The 23,603-nt window shown below is 42.0% G+C and overlaps 1 protein-coding gene across 1 annotated transcript in view; it reads right to left on the minus strand.

Moving 5' to 3' along the window:
* The window catches only part of DNAH14 (dynein axonemal heavy chain 14), a 496,436-nt gene that overhangs the window by 104,034 nt on the left and 368,799 nt on the right, over nt 1-23,603 (minus strand). Inside the window, 9 exon segments of the mRNA XM_030558364.1 lie at nt 4,555-4,676; nt 5,376-5,606; nt 5,887-6,102; nt 6,724-6,864; nt 8,554-8,649; nt 18,410-18,541; nt 21,854-22,013; nt 22,695-22,789; nt 23,261-23,386. Coding sequence (XP_030414224.1) covers nt 4,555-4,676; nt 5,376-5,606; nt 5,887-6,102; nt 6,724-6,864; nt 8,554-8,649; nt 18,410-18,541; nt 21,854-22,013; nt 22,695-22,789; nt 23,261-23,386 — 1,319 coding nt within the window.

The raw sequence follows: 23,603 nt of genomic DNA on the forward strand, positions 1-23,603 counted from the left end.
GCCTTCTGAATATTCTGTATTCAGATTATACTTCTCAAAAAATAAAACAAACACACCTTGATAAACGCAGATTTTTCTCAAATGTTTACTGTTCATTCTCAGATTTCTACTCATGGAGGATTTCAAACTTCAAAGTTGCTAGAATGTGAACTTAATGAAATGCTGTTTTTCCCCTGGGGTCTGTATCTTGTTGAAATGACCTACATTTGCATAGCTAACCCTACCCCCTAAACTGATAATCTGTATAAGCATGCAGGTTTTAGAGCATTTTGAAAAGTTGTCCTTTACACAGGAAGGGCTTCCCAACCTTAGCTAAAGAAGAGCTAGCACTTCATTATAATATTCTATGAAATTATAGGGAGAATGGAGCAGAGGGGCTCTACACAGCCATCAGCAGTACAGCAGGCTCAGAGGGGTGTTAAGTGGCTCATTCATTTCAATGAGATTTTCAGTTGAATGAATAACCAATGCAGATAAATACAGCCTAAAACAATGGCTCTGAGAAGTATGATGCCCCACTCCCATTCATGTCAATGGTGTTCCCTTCCCTCCTCCCTAGTGCTGGAGAGTTTCTGATATGCATCAAGCATAATTGTTCTCAGCTCCTCACCCCAGTATCAGCACTGTGTTTTGGGGGTATGCTGTGAGCAACATGTCTGTTCTAAGCTCCTCATCCACAGGGGCAGGACTTTCCAAGGTTCTGGCTCATATGTGGGGGATAGAGAGAGGGGCTCAGATCTCCTTAGAAGGTCAAGGCATCCCAGATCACCCGAGGGGAATAGGAAATGGGGCTCAAGCACCTCCAGAACAGCTAGCTCTCTCCAGAACCTGGCTCATGAAGAGAACATGCAAGGGAGGTCAAACCCCACACATGGGCAGGGAACCCCAGATCCCAGGTCACATGGGGGGTAGGGAGAGAAGCTCAGAACATCCCACTCCCCAAATAGGCAAGCCTCCTCCAGAAGTTGGCTCACATGTGGAGGGGCAGAGAAAGGAGTCATATCCCTGTAGATGGGTTGGGGAGGGTCCCAGATTGTGGCACACATATGGGAAAGAATGTGGGGCTGACAGATGCCCCTGCCCTTATCCTCTCCCACGTTCTTCTTCTCAGTGTCCCAAGCCCTCCTCCATTCTCTAGGGCAGAGGTTCTCAAACTGGGGGTCGGGACCCCTCACGGGTCATGAGGTTATTACATGGGTGGGGTCATGAGCTGTCAGCCTTCACCCCAAACCCTGCTTTACCTCCAGCATTTATAATGGCGTTAAATATATAAAAAGGTGTTTTTCATATGTAAGGGGGGTCACCCTCAGAGGCTTGCTGTGTGAAAGGGATCACCACTACAAAAGTCTGAGAATCCCTGCCCTAGGGCATCATTTCAGATTTTGGTAGGGGGGGAGGGGGCAACTTTAAACATGATACCAAAGGCTACTTAGGCACCTGAAAACTCTAGGGTTTTTTTTTTTTGCAGATAACAACTTAGAAATTAGCTGATAGGAGTAGTGTATCTAATTTCTATATAAAAAAGAAGATTTAATAAATATTAGACCCACTCAGCTCTAATACTAATATGTTCTCACATCTTGTGTCAAGTTACTTAAGGAACACTGGTTAGGTTTAAAATTTTAATATATACTCTTTGTTACTAACTCTGGAATACAACAACTGAAAAAAATTGTAGAAAAATCTAGATTACTTTCTATCACTTTTTGCAGTTCATCAAGCTTGGACTAGATCATTTAACTGAAACATCCTACTATGGCAAGGCACCAGGAATTTATACTGCACCTGCCTGAGGCTCTAGAGGTGTTACCTCATTACAAATAATACACTAGAAAATAACCTTAGACAGAAGTGAAACTGACATTTCAAGTCACTTTCACAGTATTGCCAATTCCAAATGTTCAAAAATCATGAATCAGGCTCACCAAAAATCATGTGATTGGTTTTTAAAATCATAAAATATGAGTATGTAAAAATAACAGATTTGGGGTTCTTTTTATTTGCCTCCTGCTGTCAACCATGGCATCCATCCTGGGACTGTTTGCTAGAGTCTCAGAGAACTGGCCGCTTTGGTTTTGCTCCCATCTGTCAGAGTCCTCTTTATTGCAGCATGCAGCAGAGAAAGAGGCTGGTCTGCTGGATAGGGAGCAAGCCTTGAAAGACCTGGGTTCTACTTCCCTCCATGGACTTCCTCTCTCACCCCAGGCCAGTGCTTTAAGGACAGACTTTCAAAGGTTTTTAGGCACCCAAAGATACAGCTAGGCATCTAATGGGATTTACAAAGAACCTAACCTTCTAAGTGCATTTGAAAAATCTCATTAGGTGCTTAAATACCTTTGAAAATCTGGCCTTTAGTTGTGTGTGACTCAGTGCCCCATCTGTGCAATGGGGATAACAGCATTGCTCTACCTCACCAAGGGGCGGGGAGGAGAAATAGGTTAGATTGTGAGGTGCAAACTCAAATACTATGGTGATGGGGCCACATAAGTACCACAGGTAGAGTGGGAACTTCTCTATACACCGCTAGCCCTTCCCTGGGTTTGACCCCTTCTTTTCACCTATGCTCCCCAAACCTCCCCCTTTTCTGAATGCAACCTAGGCTCAGTGCTTTGGTGTATTTTTTCCAAGTGCCCCACGTTCTCTCTAAAAAAAAGCCCTCCTCCTCCCTCTCCCCTGTCCACAGAGGAATTCCTCTTTTACAGGCTAAACTTCCACATCCTTAATTTAATTACCAGCCCTTTCTTATCTTAATCACCCTGCCTCCGTTTGTAAACAAAATACTGACTTCCTGCCTCAGGGGCACCTCTCCTCTCTAGAACTTAAATTGCACACTAATGCTGTTCTGTTGTTAAGAGCTCTGCCAGGGAACTAGCACACCTCTTGTATGAAACTGGTGGTAGGGGAAGTTACCACCCTTCTCTGCCCCCACAATTGGTATCCTTGCCCAATCCCCATCACCAGATCCCACAAACCCCTTCCACATTATCACCCACACCTTAGCCTCTACTCGCCCTCCCCTCCCAACAAGCATTTGCTTGTGTAATTTATTTTCTTTTCCAAAAATAGTTTTAGCACCTCTGAATATTCTACTGTATTCACGTTACATTTTCCACAAAGTAAATAAAAATGAAACCTTTTGTCAGAGGCAGATTGGAGCAATATACCTGGTTTTTCACTTCAGATTTCTGCCCTGGGCCAGATTTAAACTCTCAGGATATGTCTATACTGCAATTAAAAACCTATGGCTGGTCCGCGCCAGCTGACTTGTGCTTGCAGAGCTCAGGCTAAGGGGTCGTTTAACTGAGGTGTAGAGGTGTACCACACCTCAGAGGGTCCCAGAGGCTCCAGCCCAAGGCCAAACACCTACACTGCAATTAAGCAGCCCCTTTTCCCAAGCTCTGCAACCCATGAGCCTGTGTCAGCTTGCACAGTCCAGCCCTGGGTATTTAATTGCAGTGAAGATATACCCTCAGTGCCTGGGACAGTGCTCAGATTCAATAACATATCTCAGAGCCACACAGGTCCTGTAACACAGAGGTAATTTTCTAAATACTGTAGTTAGCCTCTCTCTTCACATGTCCAGTGTGATCCATTAGGAGTGTTAATAGGTGCATGAGCCTTAGAACTGCTTGGCACGTACCTAACTGGAGAAGCAAACCCTATTTCAAATAATATTTTCCCCAAAAGGCTGGTGGGTGCTACGCACTCAGTTGAGATAACCCTTGAGCATAACAGTAGTGTGATGATCTGAGCCCTGGTTTGAACTCTACCTGTGAACAAAAGTGTCATATTGTGTTTTCTGGGGGCTGTATCTTGTGAACAACTTGGTCAAATGGCCCCAATTTTGGATCACTAGCAGAACTCTGTGCCTCATGAGGAACACCAAATTTCACGGCAATCCTAGTAACCATGTGGATTTAGAGCACTTAAAGTCAAGAGAAAGCTGGTCTTAAGTTTAACACTCTGAAAAATCGGGGCCTAGGTATCTCAGATTGAGGACCCAAAATTAGTGGTTACTTTTGACCTTAATGTCTCTGTGCCTCAATGCCCCTTCTGTAAAATGGGGATAATACCACTCACTTTCACGAAGGTTTTGTTAAAATGAATTATTTAACATTTGTGAAGCAATCACATACCACAGTGATAAGCACCATAAAGACCATGAAGAAATCAATTATTCTGTTTTCAGAGTAGATTTTGAATAGTGTGCAGTAAATAAGGCATGTGGCACACAATCAACAAAAAAGAGAATAAAAGATATTGAATAGCTACTCATTAAGAGAGCACTATCCATGCTCTTACTGAATGAAGCAGGGGTTCTGAGGAAAAAATATGTGATCATATAAATCAATACGGTATCATCATGGACATGCCCAAGGGAGCTGAATTAAGATTGCACAGGCAACCTTAATTCTGGCATTTTCTAACTTTTGAGCACTTTACTTTGCTACTTTAATAATGTTCTTAAAATGCATTTTGAGAGTGTAGTTTAATATATTGTACAACCTAATACAATAGTAGTTAGAAAAAATTGTCATGGATGAGGTCAGTTACCTAAAGTTGTGGTTGTATTCAATTTCAGCATCTCCAATCCTGATGAAGTCTTTACCTCCTGTACTGTAGATTTCCTTTCTTAAGATTGGCTTTAAATTTGAATCCAAAGCTTCAGCAAGATCCTAAAACCCATAAATGTATTGTCTACATAGCAATCATAATGGTTAATTAATAAGCTCAAATAATTATTTAGCTTTGTGAGCTTGAAATCAGATATACACCTTGCATTTTATCATTAAATTTAACTTCTGGAAGGATATTCATATCCCTTGTGCCCAGCTGGGAACTCCCCTTAAAGAGGGACCCAGGGATAGTGGGTTCTAGAGATGACCTGTCAGTGAGACTCCATTGGAATCATGCCGCCTAGTAATGCAAGTGTGGGGATGGCAAGGACACAGAGCTAGTGCAGAAGCATAGGTACTCAGTGGCCTTTTGATCCCAGAGGAATCCATGTAGCTGACCGAGACTTTCTCATAGGTATGTGGTTTTACTGAAAAACTGTCAGTGCTTATGGCCAGTTCTCCATACCAGTTTTAATGCAGTGTAACTCCGCTGACATCACTGGAGTTACTACTAATTTACATCAGTGTCAGTGAGGAGAATCAGGTTCCTAGAGTTTTAGACAGATATTTATTATTAAATTTAAATAAATAAAACTACAAAGTAGTTCCATCGCTTCCATCGCTCTCCTACTTTCACACCTTTGACAAGGGAAATTAACATTCAAACGCATTCTATTCTTCTTACATTTATAGTTTTCTGATGGGATTTTCTTCCTTGTTATTTACTCAGAACCCCGGTCCCAAATTAAAGCAAATTACCTGTAGCAGAATGGAGTTTCCAATTCGCATGGCATTTTCTAAAGTTCTTAAGTAATTGGAATCAGAAGCATGAATTTGTCGTAGCCTGTCTCCCTCCATTTGACAAATCCATCTGTAAGCCTGTTTCTGTGGATCAATTAGTAAAGGCCATCGTTGTCCATTCTTAACAAGGATAGCATTCTCAATGGAGTACTGGTCGAGAGGCAAACCTTCATTTTGCCATTTACTGACCTAGAAAAGTTTCAATTTTCAATATTTTTACATTTTAGACAATCCTTGTTATTTCATGGATACATTGTTTACAATTAACTACATATAAAGACATAAACAAGGTGATGCAACAAAACACAACGATCTATATTGTCAATAATCTCACTAAAATACTTGGACCTCTGAATTTTACTCTTAATAATCAAGTTTGGAATCAAGTGTTCTGAAAGGCGGAAGTCCTGATAAAGCCTTTGATGTAAAAAAATCAGCTATGCCCCTCACCATCTGCTCATATTATTACCTCATTTTTTTCTGTCATAGCTGTTATTAGCGAATAATTTGGAGACACAGGAACGATGTTCTCATTACACAATCTCAGACATTCATTTATTAGCTGCTGACGATATTCTGCTGATAACACTCCGCTGTAGATGATGCATGCTGCTGAAACAAGGGCATCACCCATAATACCTTGCAGCCTTTCGTCCAGGTTATTAACTGATTCTTTCCATCGCTCCTAACACATCCAAATGAAATATTATCATTTACAATAAAAATGTACCTGTTTTTAAATGTATTTAAATATGCATTTTTAATAATGTACTATCAAAGTTTACTATTTACAATTATGTGGAATAGGAATTGGGAGTTTAATTAAAGTGACAGTTGCAACTCTGGACCAAGGAAAGGAATCATTACTGCAGCACCTCAAAACCTATTAATCATAATAGAGAAGGCTTCCTCCTGCCCTGCAGAACAAGTCATAATAGAGGAGGCCTCTTTCTGCCCTGCAGTACAAGGGATTGGAAATACTTTTGTACCTGCTGGAGGGAGGAAACTAAGGTGCAGCTATTGAAAGGTAGGAAGATTGGTTTTATTGGGCAAGAATCCTCAGAAAGGCAGTTCTTCTCTTCTGCCCAGGGCTGGGATCTAGTTATTAAACTGGAGAGGCCAGCACAAAAGGCCACAACACCATGCTAAGCCATATGGTAATGTAGGAGAGGGGAAGCACTATCTGAAAAGGAGAGGCAGCTTCCCACCCCTGAAAAATGTAGATGAAGTAGAACTCCTATGACAGTCTTATGCTTGAATGTTCTGAGGCCAAAAAGTGGACAATACAAAAAATGAAAGGCAATACCATCTCATCCGCCAGAGCTGTGCTTAATATAGATGCTCTGTGTAGACGCTGAGTTGCCAGTTGCTTTCGAGTTGCTAGCATTTCTTTCTGGGCTATGCTCTCTTGATAGCTTGCCTCTAAATTCTGTTCATGTTCTTCAATCTAGTAATCAATTGGCAGATAATAGATCAAGGTTTTTATTTTTTATTTTGACTAAGGGGTGCCTGTCTGCCAGGTATTAGACTTAACAGATCTACTTCATTGCTTTTATCACTACATGTGCTATCAATGTAACAGGCTTGAGAATATTTAAGAAAGAAAGAGCTTATGCTGTAGTGACTGACAGTTGTTTCACACTGCATTGCTCTAAAACTCAGTCTTCTCATTATGCGTTGTCTGACAGTAAGATGGCAATACACGAATGGCAATACACGAATGGTCACAGCAATTTAGAGGCTAAGGGCTTGTCTACATCACAAAGTTGCAGCGCTGCAACTTAGGAGGTGTACACATCTGCAGGGCATCACCAGCGCTGCAACTCCCTATTTGCAGCGCTGGCCATACTCCCGTTTTGTCTCGGGTGTAGAGGATCCAGCGCTGGTGATCCAGCGCTGGTAATCAAGTGTAGACACTTACCAGCGCTTTTCTTGACCTCCGTGGAATAAGTAGGTATCCCAGCATACCTGAGGAAGCCTCTGGTAATCAAGCAGGTCTCCTTCCCCGGTTTGCTCTCACGTTCCCCGAACCCCCGAGCAAGCAGGTCTCCTTCCCTGCGGTTTGCTCTCGCGTTCCCCGAACCCCCGAGCAAGCAGGTCTCCTTCCCTGCGGTTTGCAGGAGGGTTCGGGGAACGCGAGAGCAAACCGCGGCGAAGCTGGTCTCCTTCCCCGGTTTGCTCTCGCGTTCCCCGAACCCCCGTGCAAGCAGGTCTCCTTCCCTGCGGTTTGCAGGGGGGTTCGGGGAACGCGAGAGCAAACCGCGGCGAAGCTGGTCTCCTTCCCCGGTTTGCTTTCGCGTTCCCTGAACCCCTGTGCAAGCAGGTCTCCTTCCCTGCGGTTTGCAGGGGGGTTCGGGGAACGCGAGAGCAAACCGCGGCGAAGCTGGTCTCCTTCCCCGGTTTGCTCTCGCGTTCCCCAACCCCCCTTGAAGCCGCCCAACAGCGCTGCAGTGTGGCCACATCTAACCCACTTGCAGCGCAGGTTGCTGTAAGTGTGGCCACTCTGCAGCGCTGGCCCTATACAGCTGTACTAATACAGCTGTAACAACCAGCGCTGCAAAATTGTAGATGTAGACATACCCTAAGTCACCTCTAGTCTCTACCCTTTCTGAAGTATAGGCACAACACAAATTTTTATTGTTCATTTTCAAGTGGGCCTTTCCTACATTTTGGAGCAACATTTTCCCTTGGTATTGAAATTGTTCTTTTGGGGTTATTTATTACTACTGATCACTTTTTTGTTGTTTAACACTTCCTGCATTAATAAGTCCTCCTCCCACTCCCACTGTAAAGTCCAGTGTCCCAGATTGGTTGAGAGGAATGAAGCAAACTAGGAGGCACTGGAAGCTATTTCTCTGAAGAAATCACTATTTTCTAGACTTTGCTGAAGTTTGAACAAAGGCCTGATCTTGCAGTCCTAGTGCAGGTAAAGCTCCCACTGAAGTAAATGAGACATCAGACAGGAGTTCCACAGTCTTAGGATTGTAGGATTGGGCCCCAACTCTCCAGTACAGAAATGTCTCCCCCTTCTGAAGCTTTTTAAAAAAAACAAGTTTTAGTAGGGTCTAAGAAAAATATGAATATTTACATGCTTCAGTAACTAAGCAATAACATACAATAATGAGAAATGTCTCACCAAGGCCAAACTTCTTTGTTTTTCATCCAGTTTTTGATGGGCAAGTCTTAGTACTTCCTGAGCTTCTGTAACTCGGATTTGTTTTGGCTTCACCAACTAGATAAAAATATGTATCACAGGCTACACTTCACTTTGAATGAAGAAAATATACGTTTTGTTAAAAAACACCTACATATTTTGAATGTATTCAAAAACCTGAAAAATGACTTTTCCTTTCTCCTGCAGTCCCCCTGGGAAATATTTTCAAAACTAGGCATCCTGAAATACTAGTGGTTATCAGTTAGTTGGTAATGGTACTGGTTGTTAATGTTTGTATTGATATGAAAGAAAAATCTGCTGGTCATCTTATTTCCTAATGCAGACTTAGACAAGTATAAACTACATTTTCCCATTTCTTCACTGTACCCTCTTTGTTTAGCTTGTAGACATAAGCAAATACCTACCTTGACATCCTAAGGCCATGTTTATTAACCTAAGTGCATATTACTGAAAAAGGTTTCCAAGAAAAATAAACTTCAGCTCTTATAGTATAGTTATATGACATATTTAGCTCAAGTCATAAAAAATGTGGCAATTGTACTTTCTAACAGGACTGAAAAGTCAATATTAAAAGCGAATCAAAATAATGTCCAAATCAAACAAATGACTGCCCAAATCTTTCATTCTGTGCATAAATTATATTAAATTCATTGCAGTTTTGTGCTATAACTCCATACACTCTTTCATGGGCATATGCCTCCTTTTGGTTTATATTATTACTGGCTGTATTTGCTTGTTTTGTCTGCCTTTCTGGGGTTTTCATACATGCAGAACATTTGAGCAAAAGCTCTTGTATAGATTAACATTTTTTTTCAGTCTGTAAAATGCCAATTGTGTTTTAATAAACACATATTATTAGAAGTTATTGATTAACCAAAGTATCTGTATGGCTTCTAATTCAGATAGTTCATCAAGGTAAGAACAACTGTTTCTCTAAGAATTTCACATATTTCTCATACTATTTTAAGACATGCATAAAATAAAATCACATAAACACAAATGTAAGTTCCATAACTTATTTTTTCAGTATAAATGAAAATATTTACATGTGTAGAATGCAAACTCCAAATACTCAAAACATGCATCAGGATAACAAAAATCAGTTGATTGTATTAAAAATCCTGAAATTTTTAAAATAATAGATTTGGAGTTCTTTATTTTCTTTCTCTGTTATGAGTCTTTAGGGTTTATATTTTCAAACTTTTCTCTGCAACCATGAGGGCTAGAGGCTTACTCTTTAAAAATTAAAATTGAGATTCTCAGGTAATTAAATGACTCCTGGAGTTGGCACCTCAAGAAAAACACCAAAATTTTGGGGGACTCAGTATAAAATCATAACAGTTGGCAACTAAGGCATCATGGTAGAAATAGATCATTGGAAAGATAATTAGGATGAGGCCTTAAAGATAAGACAAGAATCAAGCCTGATGTGGATTAGAAGAGGGAGTACAATGGATGGATAAATAGATATGGGGGTAACATACCAAGAGGCCAGAAATAGGAACTGACCTTTTGGTAAAATAAGGATTTCAGTTTTGGCCATGTTAAGGTTGAGCTAATGGTAAGAGATCCAGGAGAAGATGTCAGACTTACAGAGACATGGGTCTGGATGGAGGGAGGCAGTGAAGAATGTACAGGCAGATTTCAGAGTCATCAGCAAACTGATGGTAGATTAAGATGTAAGAGGACAAAATCAGCCAAGGAGAGAATCCAGAGGAAGAAGAGGAGAGGACTGAGGAAAGACCCCTGTGGGATGTGCATAACGAGTGTAAAAGGATATGAGGTTGACCCATTGAAAGAGATGCTGAAGGAATAGTATGAGTGGCATATGGAGAACTGAGAGACGACAAAACCAGAAAAAACAAGGGAAGAGAAGAATGTCTACCAGGAGGGGAGTGACTATAGTGTCAAGAATAGGAGAGATGTCGAGGTTGAGGATGTAGTATTGTTTCCAAGACTTGAGTAGGAACAGGTCACTAGAAACCTTAAGAAGAGTTGTTTCAACAGAGTGAAGAGGTTAGAAGCTACAACAGAGGAGATCCAAGATGGAATTAGAGAAAGGGAACTTAAAGCAGGAGTTGTGTCTGGTGAGCTTGATGAGTTTAGAGCTGAAAAGAGTTGAAAATTGGAAAGAGAGGAGACAGGACTGACCATTTATGAGAAATCGGGGATACTGATGGATTGAAGTTTGGAGAAGGTCTATATGGCAAGACTAGAGAGCAAGAGGGTGAGTGATATTAAATTAGATGAGGTCAAAGAATGGAAACTTAATGGTGGTGAGATCAAAGAGAGTAGTTTTTAGCGAAGCCAAATTTGAGTGTGACCTTTTTAGTGTGTGAGGAAACTTCGAATGATCCAGGAGATTAAGGGACCACATGCCAATGAGATCAGAGGGACACTTAGGAAATGAATTAAGAGTAGGAGAGGAATCTGGGGGTTCTAGAAGTTTGAAAGATACTTCTCAAGCATATATTCAATTCTTACTAAACGCGAAAACAAATTTTAGTTGACAAATGTCAACTACTAAGCTGCATTTACCATTTTTCTATTTCAGCTATTAAAGATGTCTTCTAGCACAATAATCCATGGTCACGTGACTGTAACATGAAATCTTTTACTCATTGGTTCTCCCAGACCAAAGTTAACTTATCTCCTTTTGAAGATCTAAGGGGTAATTTTCTGGCAGAAAAGAAAGACAAAGCACTTTATACATGTAGGGAAGAGGATTTCAAATGCAAAGCCAAATTCTGAATTGTGAGCAATGTCAGAAGATAATGCAGTTGCAATACATATGTATTAGTTTTAATATAATGTATTCATCCTAACTAATATGTTTTAATTCCAATATCTCCTTCACCACAGTGAGGATCTGAAAGCAAAGAGCTCTAAGTGTTCCCGTCAGTGGCTGTCTCCTCAGGCACTTCTACTTGTCCTCCTGTTCTACTCCTAACACTTCTGCTTAGTTTCTACTCTTGCTCCCTGATTTTATGTGAACTCTAGAGCCTTCTCCAACTTTCATTCCCTAGTAACTGCTTCTCCCACTCCACTCCTTTTACTTCCAATTACCTAATCTAATGTGCCCATACACTTCTCTTACTTCCCCATCTGACCCTTCTCCTGGCCCACAGGCTGTGCCTATTAAATAACTGCCTTCCCACACAGACTGGCTTCACCTCTCATCTCACCTAAACCTCCCTACGTCCTGGCTCTATTCTCCATTTCTATTCACTCTATTTAAATCTCCATTTGGGTCTGGATGCTCTGCTTCAGCTCCTGCTCCATCTGTTTCTCTGCCTCTAGCCACTAGTTACATACCAAACAGAATACCTGGTGAGATTCCCTCTTCTGAACATCAATTTATGAAAGGGTTAAATAAAAGGTGGTTTCTTACATTATTAAAGAATGAAAAAGGAATAAAAAATCATCACTCTTCATGTACACATATTCAACATCCCCACAAATAGGGGCCTTGAGAGGAAGATTCCACAAACTTTCCATCATGAAGAGCTTCCCATATGGTTTAATTGGGAGGCAGGATTTGAATTTCTGAAACTGCTGCAGGTGTGGACTAGACAGTAGGCAGGCTTTGTGTCTCACCTCAACTTTTTGGGAACATGGACCCAATGGAGCTGCAATGTCAGGGATTTCCCTGTTTGCAGATGGGCTGAGACCTTATTTAGAAGCTATATTACTTCTCCTGCCAAATTAACAGAGGCCTGGCATATGGACAATGCACATCATTCCCTAGAGCTGGGCCTGTCTAACTGCCTGTTTCCTCCAACCATGCAGATCTCTGGATGGACAGTCTTCCATGAAGTGCAATGGAAATGGGACTGCCTTCAGAATAGGGTTGGGGATCCTCACACAGTTCAAGGGATAAGACAGGACCCAACTGCTTGTATTACATTTTCTGTGTATGTATTTGAATATGTATATAGTACACAGACACTGAATATACACATAGAATTATTGTGCAGTCCTTATGAGATAACTGTTGAAATGTTTAATCCCAATAAATACATTGTACATACTCTTTTCATGCCATGTATATATTTCATTAATCAAATTATTATTAGGTCTTTTGATTAATCGCAGTTAACTCACGTGATTAACTCAAAAATTAATCGTGATTAATCGCACTGTTAAACAACAGAATACCAATTGAAATTTATTAAATATTTTGGATGTTTTTCTACATTTTCAAATATATTGATTTAAATTACAACACAGAATAGAAAGTGTACAGTGCTTACTTTGTATTATTTTTATTGCAAATATTTGCACTGTAAAAATGATAAATTGTATTTTTCAATTCACCTCATACAAGTACTGTAGTGCAATCTCTTTATTGTGAAAGTGCAACTAACAAATGTAGATTTTGTTGTTACATAACTGCACGCAAAAACAAAACAATGTAAAACTTTAGGTTCTTCTTCGAGTGATTGCTCATATCCATTCCAGTTAGGTGTACGCGCCGCGCGTGCACATTCGTCGGAAAACTTTTACCCTAGCAACTCAGTGGGCCGGCAGGTCGCCCCCTAGAGTGGCGCCACCATGGCGCTCCATATATACTCCTGCCGGCCCACCCGCTCCTCAGTTCCTTCTTACCGCCCGTGTCGGTCGTTGGAACAGTGGAGCGCGGCTTAGCTGACCTCCACTTCCCTAGCTACTCGTTTTCCCTCGAACGTCTTAGGCTCCCTAGAGTGGTGGCTAACTCCCTCCTTGGTGTGGACAGGGATGCGGTTTCATCCGCCCCAGCCCTCACTGCCCCTGACGGCGGACGCATCATCTCTCTGCTCGAGTGCTCATGGTCGCCTCCGAGCTTAAGGCCTTTGGTCTTCTAAGAAGCTGGCATTCCTCATTAATGCCCCAAAAATGAGAGTAGTCCGCCTGGCATGCCAGGGGTTCCAGCGGCAGCTGCGAGGCCGTTGTATCTCGGTGTTTGCAGCCAACACAAGGGCCAGGTGCTTCATAAGTATTCAGGGGGGACATAGTCCTCCCCCCTTTTTTGTCAGGAGGCCATCCATTTCCGGGTCTTTTGCATGGCCCACTCGATGGAGCTGGCGACGTCTTTTCTCCCAGGCGTTCGGAACGTCTTAACTCTTTGACTCAGCAGGTTTTTCCTGTCTTACGAGTGATCACTCTGCCCCATGTGAGGCGTCCCGCTTTCCGGAAGTGGAGATGTTTCCTCACACAGACCTGTTCGCTCACCGCGAGAGCAGGAAATGCCAGGTGTTCTGCTCCTTCCAAGGTCTCTCCTCGGAATCGATCTTGGACGCATTCCTGATGCCGTGGAACGGCCAACTGCATTATGCCTCCCCACTGTTCCCACTGGTTCGTTACGTCCTGCTCAAACTCCGCAGGGGCAGAGCGTGCATCATCATGATCACTCCAGAGTGGTCCAGACAGCACGGACATACCACGTTGCTCGGCCTGTCAGCCCAGACCTCATCACTCAGGGCAATGACAGGCTTCGTCACTCGGACCTGCAGCCTCTTCGCCTCACGGTGGCTCCTGCGTACCTGAGTCGGGGTGACAGGCAGCCTTCCACCTGGTCAACGTACCGAGCCAGGTGGAAGCGTTCCTTTACAGCTGCAGTACGCTCGATCTTGCTCCTGCTGAGGTCCTCGATCCCCTCTATTTGGCCTGCCTCTGGCCTTCAGCGGCAGGATCTGGCGGTATCATCGCTGAGGACACTCTCAGTGGCCATCCCTACCTTCCAGCAGGCTAAGATGGACGTTCAGTGTCCCACGCTCTATGGATTCGAGGTCCCTCAAGGGCTTGGAGCGCTTGCACCCTCGGATGCGCCGCCCAGCCCCGCCCTGGGACCTCAACCTAGTCTTGGCCAGACGGGTCTCTGAGATCAGAGCTCTTACGAAGGTTCCAAAAAGACAAGGTGCAGTTATGACCGCACCCGGCTTTCCTCCCTAAGGTGTTTTGGCCTTTCATGTTACCCACAGCTCAACGCAATGGGCATAAACCGTTGCACTCCTTGGACATCTGTGGAGTGCTCGCATTATATTGTGCTGACAGAATCATTTCCTAAGTGCCCCAGCTCTGCCCCGGTAGCGGGCCAAAGGGAGGGCTTGCTTGTTTTCCTCTCAGAGGATCTCATCTTGGGTGATGGCGGACATCCCCACTTGTTATGATTTGGCTCATATTTCCCCAAGCCACATCACCGTGCATTCTACCAGGGCTCAGGCTTCATCTGCCGCCTTGCTGGCTCGTGTTTCTACCCACGAGACCTGTCGCGAAGCTCCATTGGTCCTCGGTCCTTACCTTTGCTTCGCAGTATGCCCTGGTTCAGCAGTCAAGAGAGGCTGTAGCCTCTGGCTCGGCAGTTTGTATTCTGCCACATTTCACTTCCGACCCCACCGCCTTTGTAAGGCTTGGGATTCACCTAACTGGAATGGATAGAGCAATCACTCGAAGAAGAAAAGACGGTTACTCACCTTTGTAACTGTTGTTCTTCGAGATGTGTTGCTCATATCCATTCCGCACCCGCCCTCCTTCCCCACTGTCGGAGTAGCCGGCAAGAAGGAACTGAGGAGCGGGTGGGCCGGCAGGAGTATATATGGAGCGCCATGGTGGCGCCACTCTAGGGGGCGACCTGCCGGCCCACTGAGTTGCTAGGGGTAAAAGTTTCCGACGAATGTGCACGCGCGGCGCGTACACCTAACTGGAATGGATATGAGCAACACATCTCGAAGAACAACAGTTACAAAGGTGAGTAACCGTCTTGTCTACAAGTCCACTCAGCCCGACTTTTTGTGCAGCCAATCCCTCAGACAAACAAGTTTGTTTACATTTACAGGAGATAATGCTTCCCACTTATTTACAATGTCACCTGAAAGAGAACAGACGTTCACATGGCACGTTTGTAGTCGGCATTGCAAGGTATTTTTGTGCCAGATATGCTAAACATTCGTGTGTCCCTTCATGTTTTGGTTTTTACTATTCCAGAGGACATGCTTCCATGCTGACGACGCTCGTTAAAAAAATAACATGTTAATTAAATTTGTGACTGAACTCCTCGGGGGGAGAACTGTATGTCTCTTGAGCTCTGTTTTACCCACATTCTGCCATATATTTCATATTAAAGCAGTCTTGGATGATGACTCAGCATGTTGTTTGTTTTAAGAACACTTTCACTGCAGATTTGACAAAACACAAAGAAAGTACCAATATGAGATTTCTAAAGATAGCTACAGCAGTAGACCCATGATTTAAGAATCTGAAGTGTCCTCCAAAATCTGAGAAGGACGAGTTGTGGAGCATGCTTTCAGAAATCTTAAAAGAGCAACACTCTGATGCAGAAACTACAGAACCTGAACCAACAAAAAAAAGAAAATGTACCTTCTTCTGGTGACATCTGACACACATGATCTGCACTGCTTTGGATTGTTATCGAGCAGAACCCATCATCAGCATGGACATATGTCCTCTGGAATGGTGGCTGAAGCATGAAGGGACATATGAATCTTTAGCACATCTGGGATGTAAATATCTTGCGACTCCGGCTATAACAGTGCCATGCAAACGCCTGTTCTCACTTTCAGGTGATATTGTAAACAAGAAGCAGGCAGCATATCTCCTGCAAAAGTAACCAACTCAGGCCAGAGCTACCATTTAGGCAGCCTAGGCAATCGCCTAGGCACCAGAATAATTGGTGGTGCCGTTTTGCCGGAGGGGCGGCAGGCGGCTCCGGTGGAGCTGCCGCAGTGGTGCCTGCAGAGGGTCCACTGGTCCACGGCTCCGGTGGAGCTGCCGCAGTCGTGCCTGCGGACAGTTGGCTCCTCACGCGGCTCCAGTGGACCCGCTGCAGGTATGACTGCATCAGCTCCACCGGAGCCACGGAGTACCGGACCCTCCGCAGGCACCACTGCAGCAGCTCCACCGGAGCAGCGGGACCAGTGCGTGGGGCGGCCGAAATTGCCGTGCGCTGAGAGCATTCAAACCACTAGCGCCGGTCCTGACCAAACTTGTTTGTCTGAGCGATTGGCTGAACAAGAACTAGGACTGAGTGGACTTGTTGGTTCTGAAGCTTTATATCGTTTTATTTTTTAATGCAATGATTTTTGTTCATAACTCTACAGTTGTAAGTAACTTTAATGATAAAGAGATTGTACTGCAGTAGTGAATTAAGTGAATTGAAAAATACTATTGCTTTTATTTTTACAGTGCAAATATTTATAATAAAAAATAATAGGTGAGCTCTGTACACTTTGTATTCTGTGTTGTAATTGAAATCAATATATTTGAAAATGTGGAAAACTACCATTTATATAAATTTTTTGGATTTCTATTAACAGCGCTATTAATCGCACAATTAATTGTGATTAAATTTTTTAATCATTTGACAGACCTAAATATTATTGGTTATGTTATCATATATATTTAGTTTAGTCAAATTAAACATGCTGTAATGAATTAAACTACCCTAGTCTACTGAATCAACTGTTTATGCCAGGTGCATTTTATTCAAGAACATAACTATACTGTGTAAAACACTCTTACAGCTAAATTCAAGGCTCAGATGGCACACAACATATGCCCAAAAATGGCCTGAGGGGAATCATAAGGTGTAATTTTTGTGTCTCACTCCCCAAATCTTGCAGAGTTCACACCTCACAGGTCCTCTGCAGCTGGAGCTATGAAGAGTAATATTCCAGGGTGGGACCTGGGGTCAGGACCCTATATTTTAGAAGGTGCACTCTCTGACTTGGTTTATTTCTTTAGATGTAAATAACAATAAAAATCACCTCTTAAGTTGCAACATATGTCTTAGATGTCTGGTAGATTGCTTCTTTTACAGAAGCAACCAATGAGCAATCTGCATGGGAAAGTGCACGGGTCTATAGTTGGTCTGAAAACAAGCCCATTGTCTGATCTAAAAGTACTTGGGACCTGAATCTTGCCCCTCTTCTTTAGCCAGTGTTAAATTCCTATTTCTCCTTTACCTAGAATGTGCTTAAAATTGAATTTCTATAAAAGATGTTTAAAAGACATTTTTGTATTTAAAAGTGAATTTACTGGTTGTGAAAAGTGTCTGATAGGAAGGTAGGACCTAAGGAAGGAAGGAAGAGCTAGACCTCTCTTTATCCACAGTACAGGAACAATATGGCTTCACCAAATATATCTCAATCCTGATTCAGAGAGAGAACCTCAAAAAGACAGAAGATTGGTTTTCTGGGCTATTAAATCATAGATCTCTCTACTGAAACTTCTAACAAGACAAGAATGAAAAGATCCTGGAAAGTACATTAAGGATGGCCACAGATGTAGAAAGATTTATATACGATGTGAGAGAGTAAAGAATAAATTGGTACTCAATTTATTTGGCTTTTTAATCATGCTCAGTTTCTATGAGCTTGCATAACATGAAAGTGAAATTGAGTCAGCACAGATTTTAATATTTCTGGTTTTATTCCACATTCTCTAAGGCATCTAGTTGAGTTCTTGGAATATAAGTAGCATGGGTTTTGCAAACTAATTTTCATCATTTCTATTTTGAGATTACTGCCTTTAGATGGATTGCACAGATATTACTAAGAGCAGAATTTGGCCCATGAGCTTTATTATGGGTAACCATTTGATTAAGAGGCTGAATCAGTATTCCAGTAGAATAACTGTTTCATATGAAGGTTCCTACTACAATAGCTAATTTCAGTTATTGTTGAATGCATTTGTATATGAAAGATCATATTCTAAAAACAGAAGATCATCTACCCCAAATGTATTCTTATAAGGACTTGTATTTTACTGGGAATATTAAAAGAGTTTTTGGAAATAATGATAATTTTATTAAATAAGGTACCTTTTGTACTTCATGGTAGTGATCTAAAGCTAAAATCCAGTGACACATGGAACAACAGGCAATAGACACCAGTCCCACTTTTGATGGGCGAAAGTCAGGGGATCTTACATATCTTTTCAATTGCAGAAACACCTAAAAAATGAACAGGTTAAATATTAGAACAATGACTTAGATGTCCCACAGATTTGAAGAATTATTACAGCATTCTTTGTTGTTTAAGGAGAAGACAATGGAAAATCTTTTTGGATATTTTTTAGTTATGTGAAGATGGGAAAAAACCACTATAAATACTTTGGGCAGGATTATGATCTCATTTTCACTGATGTAAATCCATAGAAATGTTACTGTCTTCAGTTAGATCTATATAGTATCATAGAAATTTAGGGCTGGAAGGGACCTTGAGACGTCACCTATTCCATTCCACTGTGCCGAAGCAGGACCCTGTACTCCTAGACATCACTGACAGGTGTCTGTCTAACCTGTTCTTAAAAACATCCCATCACAGGGATTTCACGATATCCCTTGGCAGTCTATTCCATTACTTAACTATCCTTACAGTTAGAAAGTTTTTCCTTATATCTAACTTAAATCTCCCTTTCTGAAAGTTAAGTCAATTATTTCTTATTCTATCTTCAGTGAACGTGGAGAACAACAAACAGTGAACGTGGAGAACAACAACAATGTCACTCCCTTAGCAGAGCCGCGTTGCCAGGAGCTAGAGCCACTGTTGATAGCGGCCTGGGAACAGCAGCTGCCAGCACCGCCACTGCTTCCGCCTCAGCTGTGAAAATTGCACAAAAATGTCTCTTTATCCTTCTCTGGAAGATCTGAAAGTGGACAAGGTAATTCAGGCTCAGATTGCCTTTTATTCAAACCCTGCCAATCCAGCAATTTTGTCTGAAGCTTCTGCTTCCATCCCTCAAGATGGAAGTCTTTATCCCAGACTATACCCAGAACTTTATGAACACATGGGTCTGAGCCTTAATGAAGAAGGGATACATAAAAACTTGCCAATGGTTGCAGGTACACAATCTCAGGGGCAGCTGGTAATGAGACCCTCCACTGTGAATTATATGGTAGCTCCAGTAACTGGAAATGATGTTGGAATTCACAGAGCAGAGATTAAACAAGGCATCCATGAAATAACTGTGTGTAAAGATCAGGATGGAAAAATTGGACTTCATCTTAAATCTATAGACAATGGTATATTTGTCCTGTTAGGTTTTTTTTCCCCCGGGGTTCTCTGCTCAGTGTCCCCGTCAGGTTCCCTTCTTTTGACCCTTTGACCGCACTCCTGTGCCTGTTATTTCATTAGTTGTCCCCCCGGAATCACTTGGCTTACAGGTCCTGTGGATCCCCCACTTAAACTGGGGGATGTCCTTTAGCAGTAGGCTTCTGCCTGCCAACTTCCTGGATCCTAATAGGACCATTCTCTTTATAAAAGCCTTTAGCATATTTGCAGACAGTTATCTGGTTGTCCCTCAGTCTTCTTTTCTCAGGACAAAACATACCCAGTTTTTTTAACCTTTCCTCACAGGTCATGTTTACTAAAACATTTATCATTTTTGTTGCTCTCTTCTGGACCCTCTCCAATTTGTCCATATATTTCTGAAAGTGCAGACACAATATTCCAGCTGAGTCCTCACCAGTGCCTGGTACAGAGTCTGTGAAAACTGTCAGGCTCTGGTTTGAGGCAGGCAGACCTGGTAGTTAGAGAAGTGGTCAAGAACAGGTGCAAGGGTCAAAGACAGCCATACAGTTGGGTCTGGGCTGAGTTGGGGAGAGGCTGTGGGTCAGAACTGAGGTCAGAGTCCAAAGACAAACCAAATCAGATTTATAGTTGGAGTCCCAATTCAGGCCAATGATTGAAGCTGGGTGGGAGTCAGTCTGAGGATCTGAGGGGTCAGGAAATGGATGCAGGGCTGGAGTGGGTCAGTAACAGGGCTGGAGCACAATTGGACTAGCGCACGGGCAAGGCTGAAGCAAGCTGGAACAAGGCTCAGGTAAGGCTGGGGCAGGAATTGCATCAAAGGCAGGCTGGAAGCAGAGGGAGTCTATAACACAGTGAGACAGCATGAGGGTTCCTGGCTGGGTAGTGCTATAGCACAGACTAACCTGATATCTGGTGCCATCAGTAAAATACTTGTGCCTTGGGGTTATTTGACCCAGGCCCTGCTCAGGGATATGCGGCTACAGCATGCCTGAGTGCTGAGTCACTGCAGGCTCTGTTGGAGGGGTGAATCTCGGCAGCTGAGTGAGCAGTGGTAGTCTGGTTGTGGGTTTGCCTCACACAAGGTGAAGGCACAGAACAATTTTTACAATTGCAATGGTGCTTAGAAAACAAAATGGAGGTTATTATTCAATATAGATGTATACTGAGTTCAAAATATCAAACAGAATTCAGAAGTTGTATGTAGGCAGCTCCCCCAAACCATTACAATACCCCTAAAACCTTGATATTAAGAAGAAAATTCTGGTGAGGGAAGTGAGATTTAAAAACTTCCTGAACAACAAAAACTTATAAAAAAAAATTTCCAGCAGATAACTAAGCCTATCTTTTCCTAAATTAACACTAATTATGTTCAAAAGAACTAGTATAATAAGCTAAAAAGAGATGTGTCATGGATACTAGGAAGCTCTGTTTTACAGCCACAGGCAGTGAGAAGGAAATAAGTTGCAGGTGGACCACCTCCACCTTTGATGCCCTCAATATGAGACCACAAGGACACTCAGGGCGCAGTGCAGCCCCAAACAGATGCTGCTGGCCAAAAAAGCACATGGGGAGCATGTGCACCAAAACTGAAATATATATACCAACAAGCACTCAAAGAAGAAACTACTGGTTTAATTTTTTCTAAAAGCATTACTCTCATCCATTCTTTTCTACATATTGATAGAAAGGGGAAGGTTCTGTGTTCCTCCAGTTCTTCATCGAGCACTAAACCAGTTGAGTTGGGGAGAAAGGAAGCTTTAAACCACATCTGCACCTCCTCTCTTCTGTCCCCAGTCCTCATCTCAACTCAGAGCAGCCCATGAGCTAATTTAAATTGTGCCAGTTTGCAATAGCCTTCTATGGACAATTACAGCGGCACACAGCACAGTGTGCTCATGACTTTCTCTTTCCTCACTCTCCCACTCCGCCCCTGACATGGCCCATACTTCTGGAGCTGCCAGGGGGTCCAGCATAAAGGTATTATCCCAGGCCTATGCTGGGAAGAGAAAGCCTATCCATGACAGTAGGATTCTGCAGCAGTTGTTTCTGCCTCTGTCCCCTTTGTAGCCCCTTCATCCTGCCATTGTGGCATAAAGGGGCTGCAACATGGGACTGAATCTGGCCCAAAGTTATTATACAAAATTCAGTCTTTATTAAGACAAAATCAACATCCTTTGAAGAATCCTAGAAGAAGTGAAGATGAATTATTGAGCACTATACCATCCCTTTACCTTTTCGGGTAGATTATCTTTATCCAGGGTAACCAATTTTTTGAGGAATCCTGCATCTGCAAGGAGGAGCTTTGCTGTTGCCCAACTAGGTTTCTTTTGCAGAAGAATACAAACTGCATTCATAACAGTTAGTACAAGAGGAGGAGGATGAGCGTATACTCTGTAAAAAACCAAAGAAACATTTGAGAAATTGATAATCAGCAGTTTCAAACAAAATATGGTGCTGTATATTTTCATTTAAATCATCCAGTATTGGCCCACCTCAAAGACAGGCTACTGAATTAGATGGTTCAATAGTCTGAACTATTATTTTAGTTTCTAAATTAATATTAATTTCTGTGTTCTTACTAATTAGTATATAACTATACTACAAAGTACTATATTGTTATATTAATAGAATGGAGAAGAAAAAAATCCCCTATATTAACAGAGGAAAACAACTGAGATCTGATGACACCATCCTTCACCCCTTTTCCCTGAAAAAGGTCTGTGTATAAAAGTGTAGAAAATGAAAATTTCTGACAAGCCCCTATTGACCCAATATAGGGTGGTGGGTGTGTCTGTGTCTTGATTTAGAAAGAGAATAAACTAACCAATAGGAACTAATTTGACACATGAAAGCATAAAGAAGTAAGAGTAAGAGTGAGTGAGCTTGAAATGTAGGCAAGTTTGCATTGTTTGCACTTTCAAAATCATTTTCTTTAGTTATGGATGTTCTGAATGGAAGGAACTCCTGTGGAAACCTTTGCTCTGTTATGTAATTTGCCAGCATTATTATTCCAGAACTGAAGATTGTCAATGTTCCAACTAATAGCAAAGTTTTAAAACAAAACCGACCTACCTGAGTTCTGCAATGTGAGCTTTGTCCAACGCATCTAGAGCAGCGAGGGCCTTTTCTAACGCTGGCAATACAGCATTTAGCTCTTCAGTTGCTTGCTACATTGTAAAAAAAAAAAACCCCAAACAAACAAAACCCCACAGCCCACAGAAAAAAGTTAGAGTTGGCATTTTCTTTTGGCAATATGTACTTGAAAAAACCAGTTTTCTGTAACCACCAGTAGGAAAATGTTTGTTTTGCGAGTAAGACATACAAAAAGATGATGTGTGAAGTACTAAGATGCTGTTCATGCATAGTTACTTTTCTAATCAGAATCATGCTTGAAAAAACTAAAACAGATATCTTCCAGTTTTTATTACTTTACATTTTATTATATGGTGAAGATTCCTAAAAAAAACAGTATCTATGCTGAAGGCATATGAAAATTTCTGCACTTTTTGGAACTACTTATTTTTACCATAAATAGAACTGGATCGTGCAAGGTTGTTAATGCCCAGACTGTTCTTAATCCTTTGTAAAACTAGGCCCACAGAAACCAAACCTGTAAGAGACCACAAGAGATTCAGTACCCGAGCATATTCTTCCACAACTTTTGTTTCCTCAGTCATGATTTCTTCATCCTGTTTAACAAGAGTTCGAACCTGCTCTACAACTTGTGAGTCTCTATGAAGTTTTTCCATGAGTTCTTCTATCTCCTAACAGGAAAAAAAAAAAGGTTTTTCTTTGCAAAACATTTTGATTGCAGAATTTCAAATACACTTGGTGAGATGACGGAGTGGTGAGAAGATTGAAACATTTTCTTTTTCTCATGAGCCAATCAGAAAACTGAATTGTCTTTACTGTGTCTGAATCTCCTGTCAGCCATGGAAGTGTTGAAGGAGAAAGCGTATAATGTAACTCACTGGTGATTTA

Source organism: Gopherus evgoodei, chromosome 3, assembly GCF_007399415.2.
Source record: "Gopherus evgoodei ecotype Sinaloan lineage chromosome 3, rGopEvg1_v1.p, whole genome shotgun sequence".
NCBI classification, from domain to species: domain Eukaryota; kingdom Metazoa; phylum Chordata; order Testudines; family Testudinidae; genus Gopherus; species Gopherus evgoodei.